The 27789-nt window shown below is 37.9% G+C and overlaps 1 protein-coding gene across 2 annotated transcripts in view; it reads right to left on the reverse strand.

The window, feature by feature from the left end:
• CDKAL1 (CDKAL1 threonylcarbamoyladenosine tRNA methylthiotransferase) overlaps nucleotides 1-27789 on the reverse strand; it is a 416940-nt gene that overhangs the window by 82393 nt on the left and 306758 nt on the right. For both annotated transcript variants that reach the window (XM_086743159.1, XM_086743160.1), the window contains 2 exons: nucleotides 25609-25789; nucleotides 9410-9472 (listed from right to left, as the gene is read on the reverse strand). In XM_086743159.1, the coding sequence (XP_086599285.1) occupies nucleotides 9410-9472; nucleotides 25609-25789 (244 nt within the window). The remainder of the gene's footprint in view (nucleotides 1-9409; nucleotides 9473-25608; nucleotides 25790-27789) is intronic.

Consider the following 27789-nt stretch of genomic DNA (forward strand, 5'->3'; position numbering starts at 1 on the left):
TAACCTTTTTTACTCTTTTAAGTGGGATATAGTATTGAGAAGAAATGATAACAAAATAAAAACTAAAGGAGTGTTTCTAGTTCCAAGAGTGTTCAAGCAGAAGATGCAATCACAGCTAGTGCTGACTTTTTATGAGTTGGGAAAAATGCGATCCCATCCTTCCCTGACTTCCCTTATTGTTTCTGGGTGATACTTGGAATCAATCTCAAAACAAAGTTTTTGTTGATGATGGGTTTTCCTGTGTGCGTGCGTACGCATAAGGCTATGAAGAAGAATATTAAGAGAGTATAAGGAGATCAGTATTCTGATACTATTATCATCAGACATAAAACGAGAAAATATACTCCTACGTCATGCTTTATATTAAAAGGGTCATTAAAATAAGCTTTTAAACAGGAATAAGGAAGAATAAAAGTAAATGGAATACGTTCTCTGCACGCAAGAAAGTCAAAATCTCAAAGATTTTAAGTACTAGAATTCTGGAATAGCGAAGAACTCTACATCCCCCTCTGCAGTGGGTTCTCATGACATGGTGCTCACCCACTGCTACATCTGCTGCATTGATGCCTTCTCCTCCGACAGCAACAGTTTGTTTCCCATGGACGCTTTAATGCCATGGCAAAGTACTGCTGTAGAACTAAGGGGCTCCAGAAAGATACACAGGAAAAAAAAAAAAAAACAAAACAACAGAGACAGAAGGGCAGGTGAAGAAAATGGAGAGAGAATATAAAGTTAATACCTGAAGAAGATACTAAAAAAAGAACAGCTACATAGGAAGAAACAAACAAAAAAAAAGATGGTAGACTAGACAGAGAAGAAATACACCTTTTCTTTTTTTTTTTTTTTGAAGAGCAGAAATGTCAACAGAATAAAGAAATAGGGAGGGGAAAAAAAAGAGTGAAAGTGAAAGATAACTGGGAAATCTAATCCACTACAAACTGCACAGCCACACAGAGATACAGGAAAAATGAGCTGTTATGGAATGGGAGAAAAAGATACCTGAATTTGATATGAACTTGAAATGACCATAGAACTATTAGTTACATGCTCCATCACATTGCCAGTGCAAGACCAAAGAGCGCTTAAAAGAAACTTTAACAGGGCCAGGTCTGTTTACTTTTCATGATGTCAATTTTTTTCCAGCAACTAATTTTAGAAAACCTAAAATAGCTTTATTTTTCATACTTAGAAAAATCACCTATTTAACCTAAAACTGGAAAATCCTCCCTTCTGGTTGATAATTGAGGTAGTAATCTCAAACAATTCAGTTCGTAACAGACAAGGTTAGATGCTTTAAATGTCCAATTAAAGCAGTTATTAGCATTGAATACAGTTTTAACCAAAGCATTAAGCACATATACACTACCTGTTTGTATATATTTCAAGTTTTGTGTAAAACAACAACAAACAAACCATTGATTTTACATAATAAATTCAGGAAATGGGTTTTCTGTTGGGGTTTTTTTTTTCCTTCTTCATTTTCTGGATGCAATATACACTTCAAATAAGATTACAGGTCTTTTAACCCAACATTTCAGTTATAGAATTAAGTCAGAGCAGATTTGTCTTTTTCTATACAGCCTATTCAACAGAGAAGTAAGTTGTAGTCTTGTATTGCTTTCCTTGTTCCTTCTCCTATTCTCTACAAAACACTGAAACAATTCCTGGTATTTGAACAGCCATTTCTAAACTGTCTATATATTAGCTCACTCTGTGTTACAGATGGCATAAACTTCAATGCAGCTAGGAGTTAAGTCAAGAAAAAGCAGCAGCTTTTCAGACCATTAGATATTCTTCACTATCATCAAGTAATGTTCAAGTGTGCCATCAGCACAAGGCCACTGCACTGCTCTTCCAAATAGAAATTGCTTTTCTCTTTCAGTAGTCTTCTTTGAAGCCTCACATCGTATCAAGAGCACAAAACAGCTTTATGTAACCTCCTTCAAAAAGCAGTTCTGAAGACGAGGGAAGGGAAAAGACAAGAAGGTTACAATAAGAATATTTCCATAAAATGCACTTGTATCTGACATCTGAGCTATTAAACCTGAAATCTATTCTGAGGCAGAAGATAGCAAAAGTCTCTCTGTCTTTTCACCAATAACCTAGAAATGTTTTTCATCTTACAGAAGAACAATGCAAAGCACCTGCTTTAGGAAATTCAGACTATGGCTTATATTAGAGGCATTGCAACCTCACAGTTGCCTTATGATTTAGTACAATGGTGTTCCTGGAATAAATGGAAAGCAGGTTAAAAGGATTTTTGTTATTTTCCAGAATCATATACCCAAGTCATTACAAAAAAAAAAAAAAAAAAGACAATATCTCAAAGATACTTTCTTTTTTTCTGGCTCAAAAGTAAAACCTACACATTCATGGCATTTCCACTGCACATGCGTATCTCAAAAACCACAGTTAATATCTGAGAATCATTACTGTCCTTAGGAAAAAACAACAAGAATTGCTTGTGTTTTTCAGCAGTTCTGAAAATTCTCATACTCAGACTCCAGAAAGCATCCAAATAATCTAAATCTGGTTCACTTAAACATGCTAGCTGCCTCATATGTAAAACAAACCACTCCCTAACACCAGTGGCTATGAAAGATGGCCAGCAACAAACACAGAAGCAGAAGATGGCACAGTCTGGGACGTCAGGAATTACGAAAAAGGCACAACCATAGATTATCAAAAGAGGTAAATCTCACCTGCCAGATATGCTTAACGCTACAACTATGACTTAGACTTTTACTTGCTTCTTTCAAGAAACTACTCTCATTGCAACACTTTTGACTCTACAAGTGTCCAGCATTTCAATTTATGTGCCCTCTCATGTAATCACATCATACCACACTGCAGACACATCTTCAAAACCAAAGTTTTCAGGATCTAATTAACGGAGTAGTATGGTGATGCCTGCCATTAGAAAATTAGACAATATCAGGCATTTTAGAGTTGATTCTTTCAGTATACATAAGAATTTATTTTATTCTATTTTGCTTATTTGTGAAGGATGCACAGAAGGTCCAGCTTACTCGAACATGGGAGAAACATGAAACGAAGTAGCTCACTGGTAAGAAAACTGGTCCCAACAAAAGTGCTTGACTTCCCATCTCCCCCTGTTTCTGCTGTTTCATTAAGCAATCCTCACCACAGTGAAGACAGTTTTGCTGATTCTGGGTACCACCACCATACTCTCCATGGCCCTGCCACAACCTGCAGTCCCTAGAGGTCACCAGTTACAGCATAGGGGCTGGAAGGAATGCAAGACTTGATAGGTTTTGCTACCAGAAGCCAACTGACTCCAACCCCTCACCCCTGACCTGGGACTTTCCTCTTGCTTTTGGACACTTCATGTTTCACACAGGTGCCCATGATGATTTTTAGACAATGCTGTAGCCTTGGGCATTGCTATGATTAATATTTCTGTGTTACTGTCAATGAAAACCACTTAGATCATACAGAGAAGCCTCCACAGGCAGTGCCAAGAGAGATCCTATCTGTTTGGTAGTGGCTCATGTCTGTTTCGCTATGAAAACAGAGTTTCACTCCCTCATTACTTACAGCCTCTTGCAACGTGCAGTACTATAATTTCTTAATTTTTCTCACTTATAAACGCCTCAAACTCTCCAGAGGGGCTACTGAACCAAGTAGAAGAAAGGTACCCAACAACCACAGCTTAAGGATGCTGATATTAGGTTACTTATTTTCCATTAAAAATTGGAGCAAGAGTCTGTGCACTACTGAAATAATCGGTTGAAAAAAATTATCACGGTAAATCTGTAAGTGACAGCAGCCATTAGCACCTTAACTTTCAGGATAGCCATATATAATCATTATTAATCTTCCTTGAGTCAGTTATGCACACATCTACCCTTATCAAAGTGAGCAGAATACTGGACATTCCCCCTCGCCTCCTGAAACTGCTTACCAGGCTAAGACCTAGCCTAAAAAGAAAGAAAAAAAACAAAAAAGAAAGCTTTTTGTCACTTAATTGTGTATCTTAAAACAATGGTCCATATAACTTGCTGTCGTAGTTCAGCCCCGATCGAGACCAGACTATGCAGTCCCTCTCTCACTCCCCCCACCCTCCAAGAGAATAGGGAGAGATAATATAAGAAAAACGGCTCGAGGTTTGAGATAAGGACAGGGAGAAAATCCTTAAAGTTACTGTCATGGGCAAAACAGACTCGACTTGGGGAAAACTATTCATTTATTACTACGAACAGCAGGATAATGAGGCAGAGAACAAGATAACCTCCCTCCACCCCTCCCTCTTCCCAAGCTTAACATTATCTCTACCACCTTCCCCACCCCGAGCAGCACAGGGGTGAAGAGGGAATGGGGGTTGCAGTCAGTTCATCACGCGTTGCTTCACGCCGCTGCTTCATGGTTGGGGGAAGAACTCCTCACATTCCTCCCCTGCTCTGTTGTGGGATCCCACCCATATGCCACAGTCGTTCGTGAAACTGCTCCGGCGTGGGTCATTTCTTCCACGGGGTGCAGTCTCTCCAGAATGGCTGTCCCAGCGAGCCCTCCACAGGCCACAGCCACCTTCAGGCATCCACCTGCCCTGGTGTGGGGTCCTCCAAGGGCTGCAGGTGAATTCTCTGTCCCTCTGTGGACCTCCATGGGCTGCAGGGGGACAACCTGCTCCACCATGGTCATCACCACAGGCTGCAGGGGAATCTTGGCCAGGAGCCACATTACTCCTCCCCCTCCTTCTTCATTGACCTTGGTGTCTGCAGCCGTTCCTCACAACAGGCTGGCAGATGTCTCTCGGGATCTTTTTACATCTACATCTTATTCACTTCTCATCTCCTCTCCATGTCTTGCAGACGGGCCAGACGGAGTCGGGCCCAGTTGGCCACCTGGCGAGGAGCCAGAGGGTGAGGCCTGCAAGGCCCATGAGGCCTGCACCTCCCCCTCTGTGCTTCTGCCCCCACTCAGCTTCTTCACATCTTCTCTTCTCTCTTTTTTTTTTCCGTTTTCCCCTTCTTAAATACGTTATCGCAGAGGTGTTATCACAGAACATTGTGCTACCAATTGGCTCGGCCTTGGCCAGCAGCAGGTCCACCCTAGGCCCGGCCGAGTCCACTGAACAAAGGGGAGTGACTTCTAGCAGTTTCCTACAGAAGCTACCACCTTAGGCCCCCCCTCACTAAACAAAACCACAACACTTGCCAATCACACAGGCACTGTCTGTGAGGTTTTAGTTTGAGTGTTTTAACATTTCCAGAACACATTAATATGGAACATTTTAATATATTAGGCTTAAAGCTTTAACAATTATTTTAGTAGTATTGCATCAATTAGAGCACATTTTGAAATAGTAATTTATTTTTTTTTAATCCTCAGCACTTTGAACTTGGAAACAAAATCTCAAAAAAACCTATTTTCAAATCGCATGAACATTGACTATTTCTTACTTGGCTGGACACAGTATACACCAAAATAAACGACTAATGCTGTAAGACATTAGTCTTTCATAGATCATGCCCTATTCTTGAGCAAGAGATTCAGGTTGCAAAAGACAAAACCGAATCCAGAGCTGAGTTTTAAGCACAACTCACAGAGGATTTCTCACAGAAACAGCAAAATGCTGCCAGAGGCATGTATGGACACGCGCTCAGGTCTTTCTCTAGCTATCCTCTCAAAAAGGCAGGGCAGACAAACACATGGTAGTTCTGCTAGACTATGTTTACTATAAGTAAAAACATTATTTTGCAGAGCATAAATTGAGGATTATAGCTTTAAACAACTGCCCCAGGGCTAGACTGAACACTTAACTCATCTGACAAAAAGAAGAAAAGGAACAAGGGCTTGGTGCTGCTGAATTTGGACATTTGCTGCCTACTGGATCCTGAAGCTTGTATTAATCTTCTCAAGTTTGTTGTTTTGACCAGGTAACCTGCTATCACAACTGCCTTAATGGCTTTCAGCAAAATGGGTCACAAATTTTAAAGGGCAAACATAACTTGGGAGATAGATACTAAGGGAGTCAAATATCCACTGCAGACAGATTAAAATTCTTACTGTGTGCCATGTGGAACCTCACAGTGTGCACACAAAAAAGATTCAGCAGAAATTACTGGAGTGCAAACATAATCTTCCATTTAATGAGCTAGTAGAAAAGTGGCCAGATTATAGCTAAGGGTAAAAAGAGTACTCCTCAATTATCTTCTTTTTAATTTTAAATCACTAAAACTGTTGTTGGTACAGCTTTACAAGGATGTAATTTTTATCTTATTTTTACTCTACAGAAACACCTCTTTTGATGAACCAACTAAGAATCCCAGAAGCCAGTAATTAAGTCACTCATGCCATGATCCTGCATTGTCAACACTTTCACAAAGCCATCATAAAAAAAATCTCCTTTTTACGCTTACTAAAAACAATCTACAAAATAGCAAACAGCATTCTCCAAAATCTAACCCTTCTGCCATGTAAATCAGACAAAACACAAGTAATACTAACATAGACCTCCACTTGAAATAACTGTATTATCAACTAATGTTGGTTATTGTTAGGTTTAATCTAAAAATTAAAAGTCCTTCCCTGGACTGCAACAATTGTGAAATTGGCAGCTGAGGTGGAAATTAAAAGCACAGAGCAAGAAATCTGCAATGAATCTGTTGCAGCTACTGCAAATAGGAAGTAGTTAGCAGAAGGAAAACCTTCACTGTCAAACAGAAAGTAAGGAAAGATCAACTTTTTAATAAACTTCCATTTGTCCTTTTTCCCCCCTTTCACTCTCAGACACATATACAGAATGTGCTTGGAAGCAGTGAAAGAGTGGAGCTTCAAAAATCACTCATCAAACAATTGTGCTACTTTTAATAATTTAGTAAAGGTCCTAAAACAAGGATCAAAAGGGAATATACCCAAGTATTTCTATTCAATTCCACATTGCCTGATGACTAATTTGTAAATAGTGCACAAGTCTTCACAACTGAAGCCAAAATCACTCGAGGATACTTTGATACAATGCCACAAAGGATATGAGCAGGAAGGCAGCAGGACATACAAATGGCCAAACTCCATTAAAAGTGCTAATAAAAGAATAATGGAATTTCCTTGTACTATGAATAAAAAGTGTTTGGCACAGGAGAATTTAGACACGGAGAGGAATATCAAAGCTTCTGGTTCATCAGTTGCTTCTCCTTATTAGATCTTAATTGACCTACTATTACATTTACCTTAAAATGTTTCAACTCAAAAAAGCAATGATCCCATTCAAAATCTTGTCACACTAATTTCCTTTACTCTTCATGTTTCTCAATTTTCACAGGCCTTTAATATCTGCTCTCCGAATTCTTGTAAATAATGCAAGTCTGTCTATAAAAAAATACTTTGAAGTGATGGATTTAACTTGAAATGATATATAATTATTAAAATTATAGAATATACCTACTGTCTGACAATGGTTTTTTAAACTGTAAATGTTGAAGTTGCTGGTAACTATGGGACTCTCATAGCAACAACCTACCTGAAAACAGCCTCAGCTTCATCAAGGGCCCAACTTAGATGCCTCTATGCAAATGCACGTGGCATATGGAGTAAAAGTGAAGAGTTAGAGACTTGCGCATGCCTGCAGGGCTATGGTCTTATTGGCATCATGGAGGTGTGATGGGATGGCATCCTGGGCTGCATCAAAAGAAGCGTGGCCAGCGGGTCGAGGGAGGTGTGTCTCCCCCTTTGCTCTTGTGAGCTCCCACCTGGAGTACTGCATTCAACTTTGGGGCCTCCTACATAAGAAGGACACGAACCTGTTGGAGAGAGTCCAGAGGAAGGACACAAAGATGACCAGAGGGCTGGAACACCTCTCCTGTGAGGACAGGCTGAGAGAGTTGGGGCTGTTCAGCCTGGAGAAGAGGAGGCTCCGGGGAGACCTTATAGCAGCCTTCCAAATACCTAAAGGGGGCCTACAACAAAGCTTGAGAGGGACTTTTATCAGGGGCGTGTAGTGATAGCCCAAGGGGTAGTGGCTTTAAACTGGAAGAGGGTAGGTTTTGATTAGATATAAGGAATAAATTCTTCACTGTAAGGGTGGTGAGGCACTGGAATAGGTTGCCCAGTGAAGCTGTGGATGCCCCATCCCCGGATGTATTCAAGGCCAGGTTGGACGAGACTTTGAGTGACCTGGTCTAGTGGAAGGTGTCCCTGTTCATGGCAGGGCAATTGGAACGAGATGATCTTTAAGGTCACTTACAATCCAAGCCATTCTATGATTCTATGAAATGTAATCCATTAATATCTACACAATGTATTTCTTTCTCATAGACATATGCATAGTTACACACATATACACATAAGTTCATAGATACAGAGAGGTGCACATACATGCACACTTCTGCCACCTTCTTCCCTCAAGTATAAAACCTGTCTAATTTTTCCAATGTATAGCTATTTGGTATATAGCCAGGAAAAGAAGGAGTAGAGTTCTGAACTTTCCTTTTAAATGTCTATACAAAAAAATGTTTCAAATCTTTCTTTTTTGAAATGGATACTTGCCAAATCACACACGCTTTACAAAACAGAAGCAGCAAAGACAGTCATCTCATATTGCTGACAAATTGTTAAAGGATTTAGTGCACTTACTTAAAAAAAAACATGCCCACAGATGCATCCAAGATAGGAGGAACTCCCTGAAAATATTTACAAACCTACTTAACTCTCCTTCAATCTGCTGCCTAATGCTCTTTTGCATAAAGTCTACAAAAACTCCATGATAAGTGGTTACAGCACAGAAATGTTGTGACCTCTGTCTCCTGATTCTGCAAAATCTTCTTGTAACACCTTTATTTTTTTATTTCACATTGCAAAGTCTTTAAGGAAGTGATCTTTTCTTACCCTATAGTACGGTATACAATAAACAAGGGGTTTTTTTTACCAGGCTTCCCAGACTTTACAAATAAGGGTCAAGTTATAACGATGATGTGCATTTCTTCTTCCCTGAGACAACCATCAAGCTGTCAGCAAATCAGCCTCTTCCAATGATGCTTCCAGAATCAATAGATAATTCATTAGTATCATGTATCTCAGGGCCTAAATGACACAACAGGCTAAGCAACATACTCAAGATTAACACAGTTTCTAAACAGAGAGAGAAAAAAGAGGGGAGTCCGATACCACATATGGTCACTCTGCAGGATTTAGTGTCAGTCTATAAATTATACTTCTACGAGGTTAATGTGAGTCACTGGTTTCACAAACCAGAAAATGCAGCTTTTCAAGCGTGGCTTGAAGAAATAAAGAAACATTTATATGACAGCATAATTTAAGTAACATGAATACCCTAGCACTTTCAATTTTATCATTTCCTCTCATTTTTGCATTAAACATGAATCAAAGTTATCACAAATGTTTGGAATTATTCTTAACAACAAACATAGGTAGTATATTTTTTTCTTACCTTATGATCATATGGATTGTATGAATGAAACAGCTGGGACAGATCCTTTGTTCTCTGTTTTTTCTGAAAAGTAATATTAATAAGTAAACTGTATTATAAAAGTTAAAGGAAAAAGAAAGAGACTACTGATTTAAAAAGCAGTATGCAGGTACAAACACATACTCTCCCCACTTTGTTAATGGAAATGTAGGTATGAAGAGCAGTGTATGCAGATGAAGGATATTAAATATCACAGGAAATAATTAACATATATATTAACAATGTTAAGAACATATCCTTAATAAATAATAAACACTAATCTCCGGAACATCAGTGGAATGTGTAAACAATTCAGATTTGTTTTAATTTCTGCACAATAAGTCATAACTAATGTCTTAGAATAGAGATAACAAAACTTGAAGATTAGGCTCCAATCTTGCAAAGACTTGTCTCCTATTCTAGCATGTACACGCAGTCTTGCTTTACAGCAGATTAGGTTTAAAGGAAGTCAGTATAAAGAAGAATAATTTATTATTTTTCAATTTCCTTTGATGCTAATACTCTCATTGCCTTGATTCTGGAAAATTAATATGTGGTATGCCATTTAATGCCAAGGCAAAGGGAAAAAAATTCCTTCTGTTAACAGCAAAGTTCAAAGACAAAACCTGCTTAATCCAGCTTCTACTGAAATCAATGAAAGAGTTTTCAGTTATTTCAGCAGATGTTAAATAGAATCTCTCAGCTGCATTCTATGGAGGGAGGGGCAGGGAGAGGAGAAAAACATCCTTCCTCTTTAATGCAGGGATGAGTCATAAATAAGTTCAAAGTTTTATTATGTCAAAATCAATGTTGACTTATCTCATAGCTCAGGAAGGCAAAGCACTGCATGTTGGAAAATGCGTAAAGGGGAGACAAGTACAAGAACTCCTTGCTTGTAGTCTGTACCAATGTGCTATTACAGCCACCATTCCTGTGAAAGTAGTTTTCCAACTTAACTGGCAGGATCTGTTCATGTTTCCAGCATGCTGGGAACTAAATAGAAAGTTTCATGACTGTAGTATTTATTTTAACTTCTGGAAACTATGGGACAATTTAGTAATTTTTGATTATGCAAAAGGAGCTATGTATTTCCTTTCTTTATATAATTTTCATTTTCAGTGAAATGTTCAGATGCAGCAACTTAGTCATAAAAGTTGTAACTGTAGCGACTGGTACAAATTTATGGCAGCTGGGTATTTCTGAGTGATTAAAGACATCAGATTAATACTGCCACTTCTGTGTGGTCCCCACCTATGTTTTAGTTACAACTGCTAAAGAGTCAAGAAAACAATTTTTTACTCACTGTCTCTCTTCAAACAAGAACATGTTTCCACCCCCTGCCCTTCCTAGTATGAGAAGATTACTTTCGTAGACAATTCTATTCAATTACCATAAGCAATACCTAACACGACTTGTTTCTCTGAGTTTACTAAGGGGCTTTAAAACTAACAGAAGTTATATTTAAAAAGACATTTCTGTTAGTATAGACTTTCTCAGCAATCGAACATGCCTCTGCCAAAGAAAAGATCTCCTTTAGTAGAGGAACCTCCACTCTTTAACCCCCATTAACAGCTCTGTTATTTTCAACGGGAAAAAAACTCACTCAAATGACAGCATCAGGTAGCACAACATAAATTCCATTACCACCCTACAATGATGGTACTATAGTTACACACAGTGAAACTGTGTAAGTGAAATGCTTACAATACTATAAAAAAAGATTTGAATAAATGTGATAATAAATTGAAAAGAGGTATCAAAACTATTATTAAAAAGGTTGCTTAAAAATAATTTAGTGTACAATAATGCAAGAAGTAGACAAAAGCATTTTAGTTTGGCATGTGGAGACTTCTATAAAGCTTTCTAGCAAAAAAACCTCCACAAAATACAGAAAAAGTACAATTCCTGCTTTTTCTTACCCAAGGTTATTTCTCTTGTATCTATTTTGACTGCACACAAAGTGCTTTTGAGTATTTTTATTGCAATAGATTTAATAACACTCAATAAAACTATGTGACAGAAACCTTCCTATCTGTCACCCTAAGACTCTGGCCAAAATGCTATTTACACACTCATATAGACAAAATGAAGGAGGAAAATGGCTTCCCTTACACAACACATTGACATGGTCTTCCACTTTTTATTATAGGAAATTATGGTTTCTTTCCTACCCTTCCACAAAAGGTAGAAGTTTTGCTTTTTGTACAAAACCAAAATGCTCCTGACTACAGAAATGCTGGAAATTCATGACACAGAGGAACATGGAATGAAATTTCTGGAGATGCACATGAAAAAATACTGCTCCAAAATTCCCAGGATGTCCCGTATACTTAGCTGATCTAAATCTAAACAGCATTTGACTACTTTGTAGGAACTCTGAATACACCAGGACAAAAATGTCTTAAGCACAGAGTTAAGGTTGCCTAGTGATAATTTGTGTCTTTCTAGAATACTGAGTTCAGCTTAACTCAGATCTCTAAAAAAGAGAAATATAAAGCATTTCAAAACACAGAGACTAAGTAAAGGACAAGGAATTCATGCTGCTATAGTGGTAACTCCTGCAATGCCTGCAGCAGGCATTAGCCACAGGGTACTAATGATGAGTTTTTTACATGAAGAAAAGGCACGGTTCCCAGCTCACCTCTAAGCAGTGTTAAGCACAGAGTAAAGCAGGCCTCTCCACATCTGCATGTGACAGAATAAAACAAGGAACTCCTTGCTCCTTCTCCTTCATTGCCTCATGTGGACTATTTCAGTCCCTAAACTGCCTATTTACATGATTCTCCACAGAATTTCTTCCCCTGACATAGCTTCATTTCTCCTTCCTCAGCTTAGTCCAACATCCCTTTCAAGTACTCTCTTGACCAATATGAAAATAATTTTCTTCCCTCTGTCTTCCTGCTCTTGCCCTTTAGTGTTCCAATTCCCCATTCCCTTGTTCTGTACCAATAACACTGTCAAAATCACATGGTAAAAAGACACTAAAAAATATGTAATTTCTCTGCCTCTCATTTTTTGGGTCTCAGATTTTTGAGGTCTTATTTTTAACTACTGAGATTTTTTTAAAGGGACATTGGTCATCTGAGACACATTATGTGCTTAAAGTGTAGTAACAATAAAGAATCATTTTTGAACACATTCAGAACTATAAACCAACACAGCCAAGAGTTAGCGACCCTGGTGTTTTTACTCTTTTTTTTTTTCCTGTGCATTGATTTTTAGCAATAATGAAACATTTTCTAATGCTTTTAGTGGACTACATTGGGGATTATTATCCTACTTTTGATCAGGAAGTATCATCTGAAGAACAAATAGGTAGAATGTAAAAGACCAACTAACCAACAAAACCCCCGTATAGGATGAACCTCTAAAATTGTTTAAAATATTTTCTGCACAAGCATAGAATTTTGTGTTGACTCCTTCAGAAAAAAAAAAAAACAAACAAAAACAATTTTGGCAAATAATGGTGTGGAAAATAGGGTAAAGGTAAAGGTATCCTATGAATACATTTTTATAAACAGAAAATACTTTAGAAAAGTAAGTTTAGAAAGGAAATAAGTACACCGAATACTAAACATTGTAGGCTCACACATGTATATTGCACTTCTCTGATGATTCTCTTTTCATATGTAGGTGATAATTACCTGTCTTTCAGATGAGATTAATGTAGCCTAAAACTTGTTTGTTTTCCTTTCAAGTATGCTATCATAGGTCTACAACGTTTATTGTGAAGGAGAATTACAATATTGCCAAGATATTTTTATTACAGATTACTTAGAAGCAGCTTAAATGGAATATTCTCAGTTTTTCATCTAGGAATAAAAAGCACAAAATCACTTCCCAATATGAAGGTATCACTGGTTTCTTTTACACTCCGTATCAGTTTTAAAGTCTATTTTCACCTTCAAGACTCTTACTAATTCCAGCCTAACACTGCAACAGGTCTGCAGATTCTACCAGTTCCATTGAAGATGTAAGCCTCAATATACTGTCTGCAAAGTTCTCCTGCTCTTGTTTTTCTGCTTCCATCATTTTAAGTCCCATCAGTACACGGGGCTGCCTTCAGAAACAGGGCCCCATATGTGTTTCCATTCAAATATTCTTCTTTTCCTTCATTATCATAGTGAATAGTAACGTGTGTCAAGGCAACCAGATGAATGTCTTTATTTCAGTTCTCTTCCCTCACCTACCATCTTCACCCTCATTTCTCTTTTACATACTGCTGATCAGTATTAAAATACAATTTTATTTTGTCACAGGAACTTTATTTAATTTAGAGCTTATAAAGCATCCCACACACTTGAGCACGTGCTAACAACCAATTGCAACATTGCTTTTCTTTCAAACAAGTCTGGAAAACCACATTACTTGCTTATGTAGTATCTAATGGATTAAATAATTAAGAGTTAAGACCACATAAAACTTTGTGAGCCAAGGCAGAATTTAACTAAAACTTTGACAGACTTTGGGAGAAGAATGAAACAGCTTTGCAAGTATTTTCACAGTTTTCATCCCCAGTATTACCAAAAGCACAGACGTTCCAGTGTATTAGACACTTGCAAGAGCAAAATCCATGAGTTTGGAGCATTCTTTTCTGAAAAAGCACATCTAAGGCATCTTGTGTTATGGTCGTTCTCTAACTTCAGTAACACGTGTTTTCTGAGCAATAACGAAGCTGTGTCTTTCTTTCCCCCCACGTTAAATCTGTGATCTCAAAACTACATAGGCCTAGGGCAGTTCCAAGCCCTAAACTTTTATAAAACAGAATGGAGTTGGGAGCACCACCATATCTAAAGACAATGACTGGCCTAACTTTAATCTCCAAAGTGTTACTTGGCAAAAAATGAGAGAGAGATGTAGCAAACACTCCAAACAAGGTACATTAAAAACCCTTGCTTGGAGATTCAATCCATAAAAACTTAAATTTATGTACCTATAACCACAATACAGATATAAGCCACGTATCAAACTTTACACACTGCTTTTTCTTCTGCAAAACAACTTTTAAAAAAGTGATCAGAAACCAGTGAACCATTCTCTTTGACCTTGAGTTGTTCAGTGCATCACCCTCTTAAAAATGATCCTGAAAAAAAAGTTGTGCTCCAGCCAGATCTCTTGATAAAATCATAACTGGTGTTCTTTCATTATGCTCTTGGGTCTGTGCCCTGTAAGGTCTGAAAGGGCAGAAGTGACAATACAGGCCTGACAAGTTTTCTGGTTCCTATAGTTCTATCTCCTATAGCTAATTCACTTCTTCTGACACTATTCCTGTCCTTCTGATCACATCTACAGTGAAGCATACAAAATCATTTTGATATCAGCTAGTCTTTTTGACCTAAACTACCTGAATTTATGTTAAAACAGACTCATTTTTCTACTTCAACTATTGATACAGGTGCATTTCATTATTTAGCTTGGTTTAAAAAATTACATTCTAATAATTTTTGATCCATCCATGGAAAATGTCATTATTGTACAACGTGTTATATTCAGTACTTTACCTCAATGTTCCAGGATGGCGGGCATTTTTTTCCAGAGCCAACTAACAACAGAACTATACAGGTATAATTTGTATTTTGTATACTCTTTAGTCTTTCGTATACTCAGTGGTACTTTCTAGAAAAATTAGAACAAAGTTTTATGAGCCCATGCAATGTGGGGTTTTTTTTTGTCTAAAAGAGGGAAAAATATAAAGCTTCACACACCTTTACTAACTATATTAATAAAAAATGATTGTAAATGTTAAAGTGATTCTGTCTTCAGGATTACGGCAACACAAATAGTCATGGTTTAGTCTATTTTACATTTTAAGTAGAGATTCTTATTTATGGAAGAATACATTTAAAAAAAAAAAAGCCCAGGGTCTTCGTAAGATCATCTGTCCACCTATTTGAAAATAATTTCTTAAAGGATTCATTTTCAATTAAACCATGGATACTGCAATTTCTTCCTTACCTCCTATATAATTTCAGCTCTGTAATACAGACTCTTCAAACTCATATATTTCACAAATATTACTGAATTCTATTCCTTCTGGTACACTTGAGCTCTTTAATTTAGTTTAGGACCAATGTTTGTTATTCCTATCATTTTTAATAATAAAATCTCTTCCTTAGCAGAGGATAAATTATGCAAAATTTATTCTGAAGACTTTCACAAAGAAAGCATTAATTCCAAAAAAGGCCTTCAACACTTGTTCATCTTCAGGGTCCTTAAATTTGGTATAGCTTGCAAAAGCTCTGTCTCACTTCTGGTAGATTTTTATATCTGAAATTCACACTGAAATTTCATAATCTATATCAGGTGAGTAATTTCTAAGGATGCCACTGTAACTGATTAGGAAGACTGTTTAGCTCAAAAAGATTTTGTAGAACAAAAGTATCTGACAGAAATTTGGCCTGAGGTATCAGTCATATTTCAAATTAGATTGACACTAAATCAGAAATAAAGTGATTGGCCACAAGGGATAGACTGATTTTGAATATACATAGTTATTGTGCCCAGTTATGCAATAATATAAACCACAACGAACTGCAAACTACATTTTAGTTATGAAATGTAATTTTTAGATGTACGTTAAGCCCAGGACATATATAGGCTTATATATATATACCCAGGACTGACCTGTCTGCAGTACTCTTTTCCTTTTTATAATATGGTGAGATATCTGTGTGCTCTATTGCACAACAGCAGCCTTGAAAGCGCCAGGTTTTCCAGCATCCCAAAAAGAAGAAGAAAAAGAACAAAAGTGCTCCAGAAGATATAAACAGTGAGTGGTAAACAGTGCTAAAGTGCTTGCTGTGAGGGGAGATCACTTGTGTAGCCACAACACACAAATTCACTAGGCACACAAAAATTGCCCTCAGTGTTTTACCTTAATCTATTACTCAGCCCTCCACTCTACTGCTAGTTTTTTAGCAGTTCAAGTTCCACGTGGATTTTTAGTCCAATGACTGGAGGTGCAGGAGCAATGACAATGGAAGACAGGAGTTCCAAAGCACTCAGTGACCTGATTGACTGTGATGGCTCTGAAGGAGTGTACTTGGATTATCAAAGACAGATGAAGTTCAAGAAAGGGTCACTAAGAACCCACCTCAGGATATTTCAGTGTCCTTTTCTTCCAAAGCACATGTTATGGGTGATCATAAATGTCACATCGTTTGCAAATGATGGACAAACCTAGTCACCTCCATGATACAAAAAAATTAATGAAATCAAATGCACATTAAAAAACTTTAAATGCAAGCTGTGGGTTAAAAAAACCCAGGAGAATTATATTGATAAATCTGTAGTCTCTCTTAAAAAAGAAAGACATTTTAAACTGGACTTACAGCACCAGCAGATTTTTTTCCTGGAGTCTAAAATAACAGTTACAGACAGCCACAAAACTAACACACTAAATCAAAGTCTATTCATGCTAGGCAAAAAGGTAGTAAAGTAGTAAAGCTTAGACAATTTCAGTAACATAATTAATATCAGATGTGGATAGGTTCTTAATTTGCTATCTGTGTTAAGTCACAAACTATTAAATCTAAACCACGTTCTCATTTGATGAAGTCTGTAATTGCCAAAGCCAAGAGGCTTTTTTTTTTTTTTTAACTAATAGATTTTTCTGTTCTACTGCATACATCCAATTTCAGGGATTGAGTTACGGGCAATACTCTCTTATGTCTACAACTGCTGGCACTATTTCCAGCACTGAGTAGACTGGTTCTTGAAGTGTATTAAAATGCTGAATTTTTAAAAAGTGAAAAATTTCCAGTATTACAGAAGTTACCCAACTGTGATTTAAGTTAAAGTTACAAAAAGACATAGTTAAAACTTCTTCCACTTTATTATAAGCCAATGGAGAGGAGAGAAGGACAAAGAACACATAAACACAACATCCAGTTGCCATAGAGGTCACTTCTGTATGAGCTTGTGTGAATGGGTTCTATAGGCATCCATGGATTTGGATGGAGTTGTAACAGAAAACAGCAGGCCAAAGACAGTAACATTACCTCCTGAAAATACAGCATTTGAAAATTTTCCAAGGTCTAATAAGCTCTGAAGAACAGTGCTCATGCTGAATCTGCAATAACTAACAAACTCAGAACAACAGTCGGTTCAATCTGCCAAAGGCCCTTACGATCAACAACAAAGAGGCTTGGACCACATCCAAGAGGGTGGTGACTCCTATACGCAGATGAAGACTGCAGGACTACATTTATACCAAAAGGAACAAAGATCCCTCTGAGGGACTTTCCAAGCACCCACCTTGAAGCCACAAGTTGACCCTTCACATCTGAGCACACAGCTGGTGCTGGCCGCTTAGCTGCTGCTCCACTGGTAACCACAGGTGAGCATGTAAGGGAATGCCAGGGACTAAATACATGTGTTGTGCAAATAGTTACCTGCTTTAAACAGTAATGGCTTGGTTCTACTAATAACAGCAGCTTAATGAGTAAAAGGCGTTTGAAGAAATTTTTGTTTCTCTCTCTGCCTCACTTCAATTCCTTATCAGGGAAGAGGGGATTTACAAAACAGCCCTTAAACTTCCTGTAACATTCTAACTTGAAGCCCAAGATCACAGTAGATAATTCATGATCACCGGTGAAGGAGTAAGATGTACAATTTTCAGCTTTTATCACCCTCATGACATCTATCTTACCTATTCAATCTTTGTAATTAATGGCAGAGGCTTTCAATATACTCCATGTACGTGTGTATTCATGCGGTCTGTAGTGTGATCTAAATCTAACAGAAGTAAAATAAAGTCATGCATTGAGTTTATCCTGATGCCATTTTATATAAACATATTTTGAATAACAATGTTATAACCTTGGAAATTTCAATGAACTAAGTTTAGCCAGGATACAGAAGAACGATACATTCTTCTGCATTTTTATAAGCAATTGCAATGGATGCTAAACCATAAAACCTACCAAAAAAACCCCACCAAACCTCTGACATCACTAAACTCATTTCACTAAATTACATTTCCATTTCTTTAACTTTTGAATTTTATAATTCATATTTTAATTTATATTGGAGGTAAAAATTGCTTTCTCCCTTAAAATCAAAGACTATTCCACATCATCTGTAGAGAGTATCTTCCTTCCATTCTATTCAGTGCAGAAGTACATGGTATACAAAACTCCTGATCCTATTTCAGCCTCCTTGCAACTAAAATCTCAGAATTCCATCAGTTTCCAGATGGACACACAGAGGAAGGAGAATACTCATAGCCACTACAAATCTTACAGAACTACACTTTTCTAAAAGTAATTTTTTTTTATATACTGGACAGTCAACATGTGGACTGTACATGGCTACAAGTATCAATGTACAAAATTATACAGTATCGGTGGTGGTTTCAGAATCCTTGGAAATTCTGTAACTATTTCTGTCTTGACAGTGAAGTTTCTGAAGAACTCTGTCTCTTCCTCCATATTTATATTCCCCATGTTTTATTTTCCAGTGTCCATTAATTCTTTTTCTTAACATCATGGCCTAGATTGAACCCATAGCTGTACATTTACTTTAAGATACTTAAATTTTCAAATTGAATTTGTATAAAGTTTATGAGAAAGCTGTTGGCAATTTTAACTCCAATCAGTTTCTGCAGTAAAAACAGCAAAGCAAAATCCAAAGGAGAGCACCAACTTGGTTTCCCAAATGTATTTCCAGTCTAGCTTTGAATTTTGACTTGCTTTCTCACACAAGACAGTTGTACTCCTTGAAAGTGCTAAGACTTCTATTTTACCAGGTGCCTGAAGCACACCAGTACAAGATTTAAAAGCCATGGCTCTGGGCTAGAATCAAAATATTCTTGTCCTTTCTTGGGGGTCTGACCCTGCAGAGCCCAGCTGTGACTGCGCAATTTAACTCATTCCCCAGATTCAGCTATGAACTGAATTTTCAGCAGCTCCATAGGCAGATCATTTATAGGTTTCCAAAAGGGTATAACGTATTTTAAAACCTTCCGGTTCAACTGTCTTCCACTACAACAAAAACAGATTTTCATTTCAGCACCTGCTCAAATAACTCTTTGGTTTGAACTTGAGCTGAATCTAGCTCTAAAATAAAACTGTCTTTAAACTTGTATAAAATTCTCTTTAGTAGCTTTGTCTAACCACAAAAAACCTATTCACAGGTAATTACCTTCCTTTGAATTCATTGCACAAACCCACAGTTCTGGCTGCACACCGAAGGGTGAGCACTGTGGGAGATTTAAAGATACAGCATAAAAGAAGTCAAATGTTTCGACCAACTTAAAAATTGGGAAAAAGGAGGAACCAGGACTTCATAGGTCAGTCAGTTTATACAGTTCATGGAAAAACAGGGAGGAAAATATGCAGAACTATTTGTAAGCATCCAGAAAGTAATACAAAGAGCCAACACTGATTTACCACTAACCAACAGCTATATCATCAAAATGAATCCCATTAGAGAATAATCGGGCTTGTAGATAAATCATAGCTATCTGCATGGTTTGCAAGGCTTTCTGCAGTACCTCACAGGTTGTTCTCATAAAAAACATAGGGAAACATAGTGTAAATAAAACTACCAGAAAGCAAGTACAAAATTTGCTGAAAAATGTTAAATTGGAATACTTCATTAGTTCAGTGACAAATATGAAGGATTATATATTGATTTTTCCTTTGTGGTCTGCCACCCCCTCCAGCCTTCACATTTTTAACTCTCTGGTCCCAAACTTGCCACAGAAGTCTTCACTCAGGTCTTTATCCTGGCAGAGTAGGAAGCAGTAAATAAAAGTGTACTGCTGCAAAAACAATGTGTAGTACAGAGGTTCAGCAAACTCAAATATTAATCGGTCTTGGCTTCTCTTACACATAAAGTACATTCTGCATGCTACACCACGCATTATTACATGCGTTAGGGGTCAAGCATCTTTGACACACCAAAATAAGTTATCACAGCTGCATCTAATTCCTGGGGCATGTAATGCCATTTAGTCACAGCACTTAACAAGGGAGCTCAAAGGTAGTGATGGCAGACCAGAATAGCAGTACTGTTGAATAAGCAGCATTGTTCCTTTTCCTACTCATTTTTCTTTCCTTTCCACTTCCCCATCTCTATTCCTTAATTTTAAAAGAAGAATGTCCCTACATATTCCCATTGTATAATCTTTGGATTTGCCACCACTAAGCTAAGGCAAGAAGCATTACTGATTCTGCTATGCCTGTCAGTGTTAGAAACAAGGGAGATGGTCCCTTCCTTTCTGGGCATTTCAATGACCTCAACTAATGAACAACTTCCGAAGTTGCACTCTCTCACCTGCAAGTGCTTAATGGTGCAATTGGTTCTCTTGCATATCACAGAGTACACGAAACTCTATAAAGTTACTTCTAAATCCATCTCAGACAGCAGATTAATTATTTTCTTGTACTAGATCTGACCCTGCTTCCCCTAGGCATATTGTGCCACATCACTACCCACTAACACCTGAAGCACATGCTCAAAGGCAAAAGAAGCCCTTGATTGCCATCTATTCTTACTGTCCCCAGCTGGGAGCTTACTAGCTTTTTCTTTGATGGTGCTACTGCAAAGTTCAGCTGTGCTCCCTTTCCTTTAGAGTCCTGAACAGAGCAAAAGGTGTCCCTCAATGCTATTCCAGTTGCTGTCCTGCTGCTTGGAGTTAAAAAATGCTGCAGGAGAGGACAGCTAATATTGCCTGATGCAGGAATGTAGTTATTTCTCAATCAGCCAGGGACAGTTTGGTGACACGCAATTATTTATCTTGAATAGGTAAGAGCACATGAGCCACCACAGAAGACTGAGCTGTTTGTGCTTGGAGATTCAGAATCCAGGTGCCACATCAGGTCCACACGAGAGACAAGGTCTCGCATCTTTGCTCACCATGGACATGGAACGCCCACCATTCCCGTCATGTACCGAAAGACTTTAGTAACTCCTTGCTATACACCAGAAGAGAAAATATCCTGTACTTACCTCTATTTCTGAAGCAAATTATTTTTTAGATCAAATACTAGTTCAGTTGTGAAATTTGTAACTTGTTTATTCATCTCAGTGTAGTACGCAGAGAGCTTAATAGAGAGAGAAAAATTTAAAGAGACACTCTTCAGAGGAATTAAAGGAAAGGCTCAGTAGCTGACTGACATCAAATCTTCTGATGGGGAGCAAGGTAATTATTTGATGATATACAGAAAGAGAGAAGGAAAGAGATTTTAAGAGAAAGTGAATATACAGTCTTTTATCTAGATATCATAATGCTTTAAAAAAATCTAATAATTACACAAATAATTGAAACTAAATTGCTTACACTATGGAAAATACATATGGAAAGACTGGAATCCATACTGAAGTTGAGGTCAGCGTAATTATGAAGCTGCAGTCACATTGCTGCTCTTAAAGAAAACTGCCGTCTCCTGTTCTCACTAGAGATGAGCCTCACTGTATCTTACTACGATCCCTATTTTCAAAATGGCTATTTCCTCACTTTTTTTTTTTTCCCCATATGATAGAAATCAAGCTGATCCTGAGATGATGACCTCCCCATATGCTTTCAGAAATTGTGATGGACCAAATCTCAAGGACAGAGAGAGAAATCTCCTTGCAAATCCTCAGACAAGTAATAGCTACATTAAAAAAAAAAAGGGACAGAGAAATTAAAATTACCAAGAATATAAGGTGTTACAAATCCTTCATTTTAGAAAAAAAGAGTAATTTTTACACTTAGAATTAAGCATTCTGATCCTTTGCAATGCAGCTAAATATAAAATCCCTACTAGATACAACTAAATCATATCCTCTTACATTGTTTATTAAAATATTTATCTGACTAGAATCTGTAATTTGAGTTACGCAATTATCTGCACTATCACTTTTACAATTGAATGCAATTGGGAAATGGGAGAAATCCAGATCAAAAATAATAATAATAATAATCATAATCATCTACAAAATAGCATTTCATAGTTAACCCACTTTAGAGCAAGAATTTTCTACAGACAGCCCACTGGAGATAATGAGCATCCAGACTCATCTGTGAAACAACGTATTTAGCAGTAGGTGGATAAAATGAGGGTAAAAGCCAAGAAAAACAGAATTCTGGGGTAGTATTTAAGTTCTGAACAACATCTTGACTAGTTTTTCATGTACATGACTCAGCATCACTGCAATTGCTTATTCAAACAAACAAAATATCATGCCTAGTTTTGCTTAACTGTGCTCTAACTTTTCTCTAAACTGGAAACAGCATTTATGGTAAGCATAATCTAATTGATGGTTCTGAAGTGATGAGACCATTTAGACAGATGTCTGATTCTCCATGGACATTTTTTCTGCAGGAGAAACAAGAAAGGCCTGCAGCCTTAACTGTCATTTCTGAATTTATGGTGGCAGAACTGTCCATCTGGATTAGTGTCATCCGCCCTTTTAGAAAAATATCGGTGCCTGTAAGGGTTTCAGAGATAAATTATCTATGTGAAGGGAAGATTCCATGTTGACCTACTGATTTTTTTTTTTTCTATTAAGATAAACTCAAATGAGGGTTTTTCTAAAAAGGCAATTATATTTATGACTTCCATCAAAATTATCCACTAAAAATTTGAAAGCACTAAATGTTGCTAAGCTTAATACTCCACAGACTGTCCCTAAAAGGCATAAGGTCTTCCTAAAAAGAGCTAACTTAAAAGGAACTGACATGGCAAATATGTTATTATTGCAGCTGTGATACTTGGGCAGAATCACTGAAGCTGTCTTGAACCAGAGTTGGAGAAGTAGAACTCCCTACTTCTGGAGTGAGCAGTTTGTAAATATCAATGCATCCGTCCACTGCAGAAGTACTGCAAAGCTGAAATAACATAGCAAATACACTCAGTCTTTAGAAAAAAAGGCAAGAATAACAGGTAGCAAATAACTTGCTCACTGGTTCAGCATCTGTAGTTAAACAACACAGCCAAAATTCTTTTCATAGAAAGAGATCTTACCAGCAGATCCGCTGCACAGAATAACGTTAAGAACGTCCTGTAAAAGCACCAGCTCACAAGTTCGGGTTGGAAATACAATGTACCACATGTACACTCAGACGCTTGCACCTAACACTTGTACGTCACTTTATGCCCTATTTCTTCCCATACGCAAATGCAATAAAATAAATTCATTAACAGTAAGATGACACAAATAATATTTTATTAAAGAATGAAGGAGCAAGAGTGCATAATGTGGATGGTAACGTGCTACTTCTCTCCTAGCAGAGGAACACACTTAAGTTACCCTAGGCAAGAAATGACAAATGAAATGCCTGTCCATTCTTGGTAACACAGGAAAGACCATCAGCTTCTGTCTAGAAGTAATGTGACTATAAAATATAAGAGATTAGTACAAGTTCTTCCTGTTCTGTTTGACTAGCTACTCTCCATTTCTACAAAGAGATAAAGGAACAAAGGATCTCATAACACAGGAGTTTTAAAAGACTACCGGGGGGGGGGGGGGGGGGCGGGCGGGAGAAAGAGAGGGAAAAAATCTATTAATTACAGATTTTCATCAGCCCTGGATTAGAGGACTCATCTTCTTTGAAGGTTCTAATTCACTGACAGCAATAAGTACTAGTGCTACAAATAAGAACGAATGCAAAACTGGGTTAAAATGACATTATCATTTTCCAAGTAACACTCCTAACCACAGAACAGCTAATGTTCTTTTAATAATTTAGTTCTTCACAGATTGTCTTCCCATAGCACCCAGTTAAACAGAAGAGAGTAAATTAACTTAAGCTTTTTGCACCTCCTGTGAAAATAGGGCGCTGAAAAACTTGTGGATGAAAGAATGCAAAAGAGAAACATAAATCAATGCTTTGATTTCTAAGCTTTCTAACTGTCAAAAAATAAGGTTCTGTATTTTTTTCATTTACAAAAGTTTGTAAAAAGCATTTGAACCTACTAAAAATAATTCAACAGTGTGAGCTGGTTACACTAAGTAGACTATTTCAACAGCAGCTATTTGTATTTGAAAAGTCAGTATTTCGCATTATGAGATCTTCTAAAATAAATGAGCAGTCATTGCTCAAGCTGTACCTCTCTAAACAGTAAACTGAAGAAACCAAATATAATTTCATTTTATGCCTTCAGCAGCTGACACATTCTACGGAATTTGTGGCATATACTGAGAGTAAGCAGAAATATTTTGTTTAGCTTTTAGACGTATAAGCGAAGGGATACAATTACTGATATGTAGTTTTGATTTTGTGTTGGTGTACCACAACACAGAAATTGAAAGAATTGTTTTTTTATTTAAACTGATTTACATTGTTGGCTGATTTTCATTCTTATACTGAAAGGAAATATAAATGTTATTTATGCCCATAATAATGAGCTGAATTATTGTACAGCCATCAGTCTTGTATACCTTCTTGTTCTGAGATTCAGACTACAAGAATTACAAATTCAATTTTTTAAAAATAAATCAAACCATGCCTTCAGATGCGATTGCTGTTGTTGTTGCTTACAAGTGCCTATTTATAACCAGCAAAATACAGTCAATAGCCATCTACCTTGTACATCAAAACAGGCTGCTGTCCTCATGGGAATCTGAGATGAGAATATTAGTACTCAGGAAGGGTTACACTTCTCACTCAAAAATAGAAAGAAAGAAGGAAACCAGCTAAAAACTTAAAGATTAAACGCCTATTTTATCAATGGCCTTCAACGCGCAGGCTGAAGGAAGTAGAGTTTATAAGCAGTGTATAAAGTGAGTCTTGAGAAGGAGTTGCCTGCAAATTTGTTATTTGATAAATAAATCAGAGATTCTAATTGCTCTATTATTAATACTTTGCATAAATATTCACAGTAAGCTTGAGACTCCCTCTTAAAATGGAGAAAAATTAATATGCATAATCAAGCAGCTACCACTCTTGGCACTCATTCAGCCAAAACTTGATAGAATGCAGACATGACTTCAGTATAACCACTATTTTACCTTTCCTAACAATCTGAACAGTAATTTATACGTGAAAATGTGATGTAGCTAACTTCTAAAGGCAATTCACCAATCATTTCACCTACTGGACTGAAAAAAAAACCAAAAAACAAAAACAACCCACTTGAATTGAATTGCAGCGTACTTCTGCAGACAATCTACATTTTCATGTACATGCTTTATGTATCTAAAGACATCTGAGTACACTGTATACAGTGGCAGAAGAAAACGGATCTTACCACTGCAGCTGGAACTTGATGCATTTTTGCAGCCGGGGTTCCTGGCCGTGGGTAAAATTGATTAATAAACAAGCTCGGAAACCTGTACTGTTCTACAAGTTTCATTGTTTCTTGAAAATCTTCGTCTGTCTCTCCTGGAAAACCACAGATGATGTCTGTAGCAATTGTTATTCCAGGCACTCTGTAAAGAAAGTAGAAAGGAACACTGAACTAAGGACATGTAAAAGTCTTGCTCCCTCAGACATATAATTCTTCATCTACAGAAATGAGACCTAAAATGGTCCTTGGAAAAAAAATTAATGAGATTTTAAAACCATTGCTTGGTAATGAAAAATGGATTTGATACTCAGCTGAGAGCACACAGAATAGAAGATAAATATTGCAGCAAATACTAGATTAGGATTGTGACAGTAGAGTGAAAACATCTGGACCAACTCCTCCTTCATCCGAAATTATAGGAGCTTGTAAATTTCTTGAATTCTGATTGCTTAATCAACAAAATTTGTAACTTCTGAGATCTAGCCACTAGAATTTGTAAACTATTTTATGTTTTATAATGCTGCTATCGAAGCAGAACAGGATATCCAAAAGGGGACTGGCATGCCATATAACCTAGCAATTTTGAACAAAATTTGCTTTGGAGCCAGTATGACATCTTCTAGTCACAAATTAATTTCCAACTCAGTACTCCATAAAATCAGCCTATGCCTTGCTTTAAAAGGAAAACAAAATACTTCAGTTTACAAACGCACAGACACTGAGCTCTCTTGTTGTTTAGCAAGGTCAATGTTTCCTAACTGTTCCCCTTGCACTGAACACGCAGAACCTTTACGTGCAGCGGCTCAAAAGAGTGCAGCTAACAGCGGCAGCCAACAGACGCAGCAGCTAGCACAGCAGGATGCACAGAAGGGAGTGAAATTGCGCCATGGTAACAGTCTGAGACACGGTGGTAACACACCACTGAACATTCCCCCCAGTAGGTGCTGGAGTAGCTGTCCCTGCTCGGGTCGAGGCTTGTGCCCAGACTGAGCTTCAGACAGTGGATGCAGCCCTCCAGGTCCCAGGCTGCAGGGAGTCCCTGGGGGCTCTCTGGTGCCAGGAGCGATGGCCCTGTGTCCTGCAGGAGCTGTGCTGTCTTGGAGGGGCTGTGTCTCCAAGTGGAGGAGTTACAGGAGAAAGTGAGCAGGCTGCACAGGATCAGAAAGGATGAAAGGGAGATAGACAGGATCTTCTCTGCAACTCAACAGCTCAAAGAGCCTCAGCTCCCATCTGCAGTAGAGAAGCACGTAGTGTCAACCCCCACTACCAAGGGAAGTGAAACCTCTGAAGAAGGGGAAGGATGGAAGCTAGTGACTTCCAACACCAAGAGGAAGGATCTTGCCCCACCTTAGGGCTTAAACTGCAAAATAGGTTCATTGCCCCCAAACTCAAAGAGGAGCCCGATGCACCGACAAGCGTATCTGTCCACGTAACTCCTAAACTACACAAGATTACCAGGAAGAAGCAGCAAGTCATCACAATGGGTGACTCCCTGCTGTGGGGGACACAGGCATCCAACCGTCAACACGATCAGCCATCTAGAGAGGTTTGCTGTCTGCCAGGAGCCAGGATCTGGGATGTTGTGGGGCTCATCTGAACCTCTGACTACTACTTCCTGCTGTTATTTCACGTGGGTACAAATGATACTGCGAGTGGAAACCTGGTCAGTATTAAAAGTGATTACAGAACTCTGAGAGGCAGCAGTTAAGGGCATGGGAGCTCACGTCGTGTGTTCATCAGGAAACACTTTTTTTTTTTTTACTGAGGGTGACCAAGCACGGGCACACACTGCCCAGGGAGGTTGTGGAGTCTCCCTCCTTGGAGATACTCAAAAGCTGTCGGGACACGGTCCTGGACAATTGGCTGTAGGTGGCCCTGCTTAAGCAGTGGGGGTTGGACAAAATGACCTCCAGAGATCCCTTCCAACCTCAACTCTGTGATTTTGTGACACGGCCCAGAAAAATGAGTCTTACGACCAAGAGATTACTGCATAGTATTTACAGAGCACTCTATGGGACCCAGGAGATACCAACTCAGTTTTCCAAATCTGACACTAGCCAGCTGGATGACCACCACCCTATGAGAAACTGTGAAACCACAGCACTGTTTTGTATTCAGTCGGCTTGTTTAATGTTGGAATAA

Source organism: Chlamydotis macqueenii, chromosome 2 (assembly GCF_036417535.1).
Source record: "Chlamydotis macqueenii isolate bChlMac1 chromosome 2, bChlMac1.mat, whole genome shotgun sequence".
Classification (NCBI taxonomy): Eukaryota; Metazoa; Chordata; class Aves; order Otidiformes; family Otididae; genus Chlamydotis; species Chlamydotis macqueenii.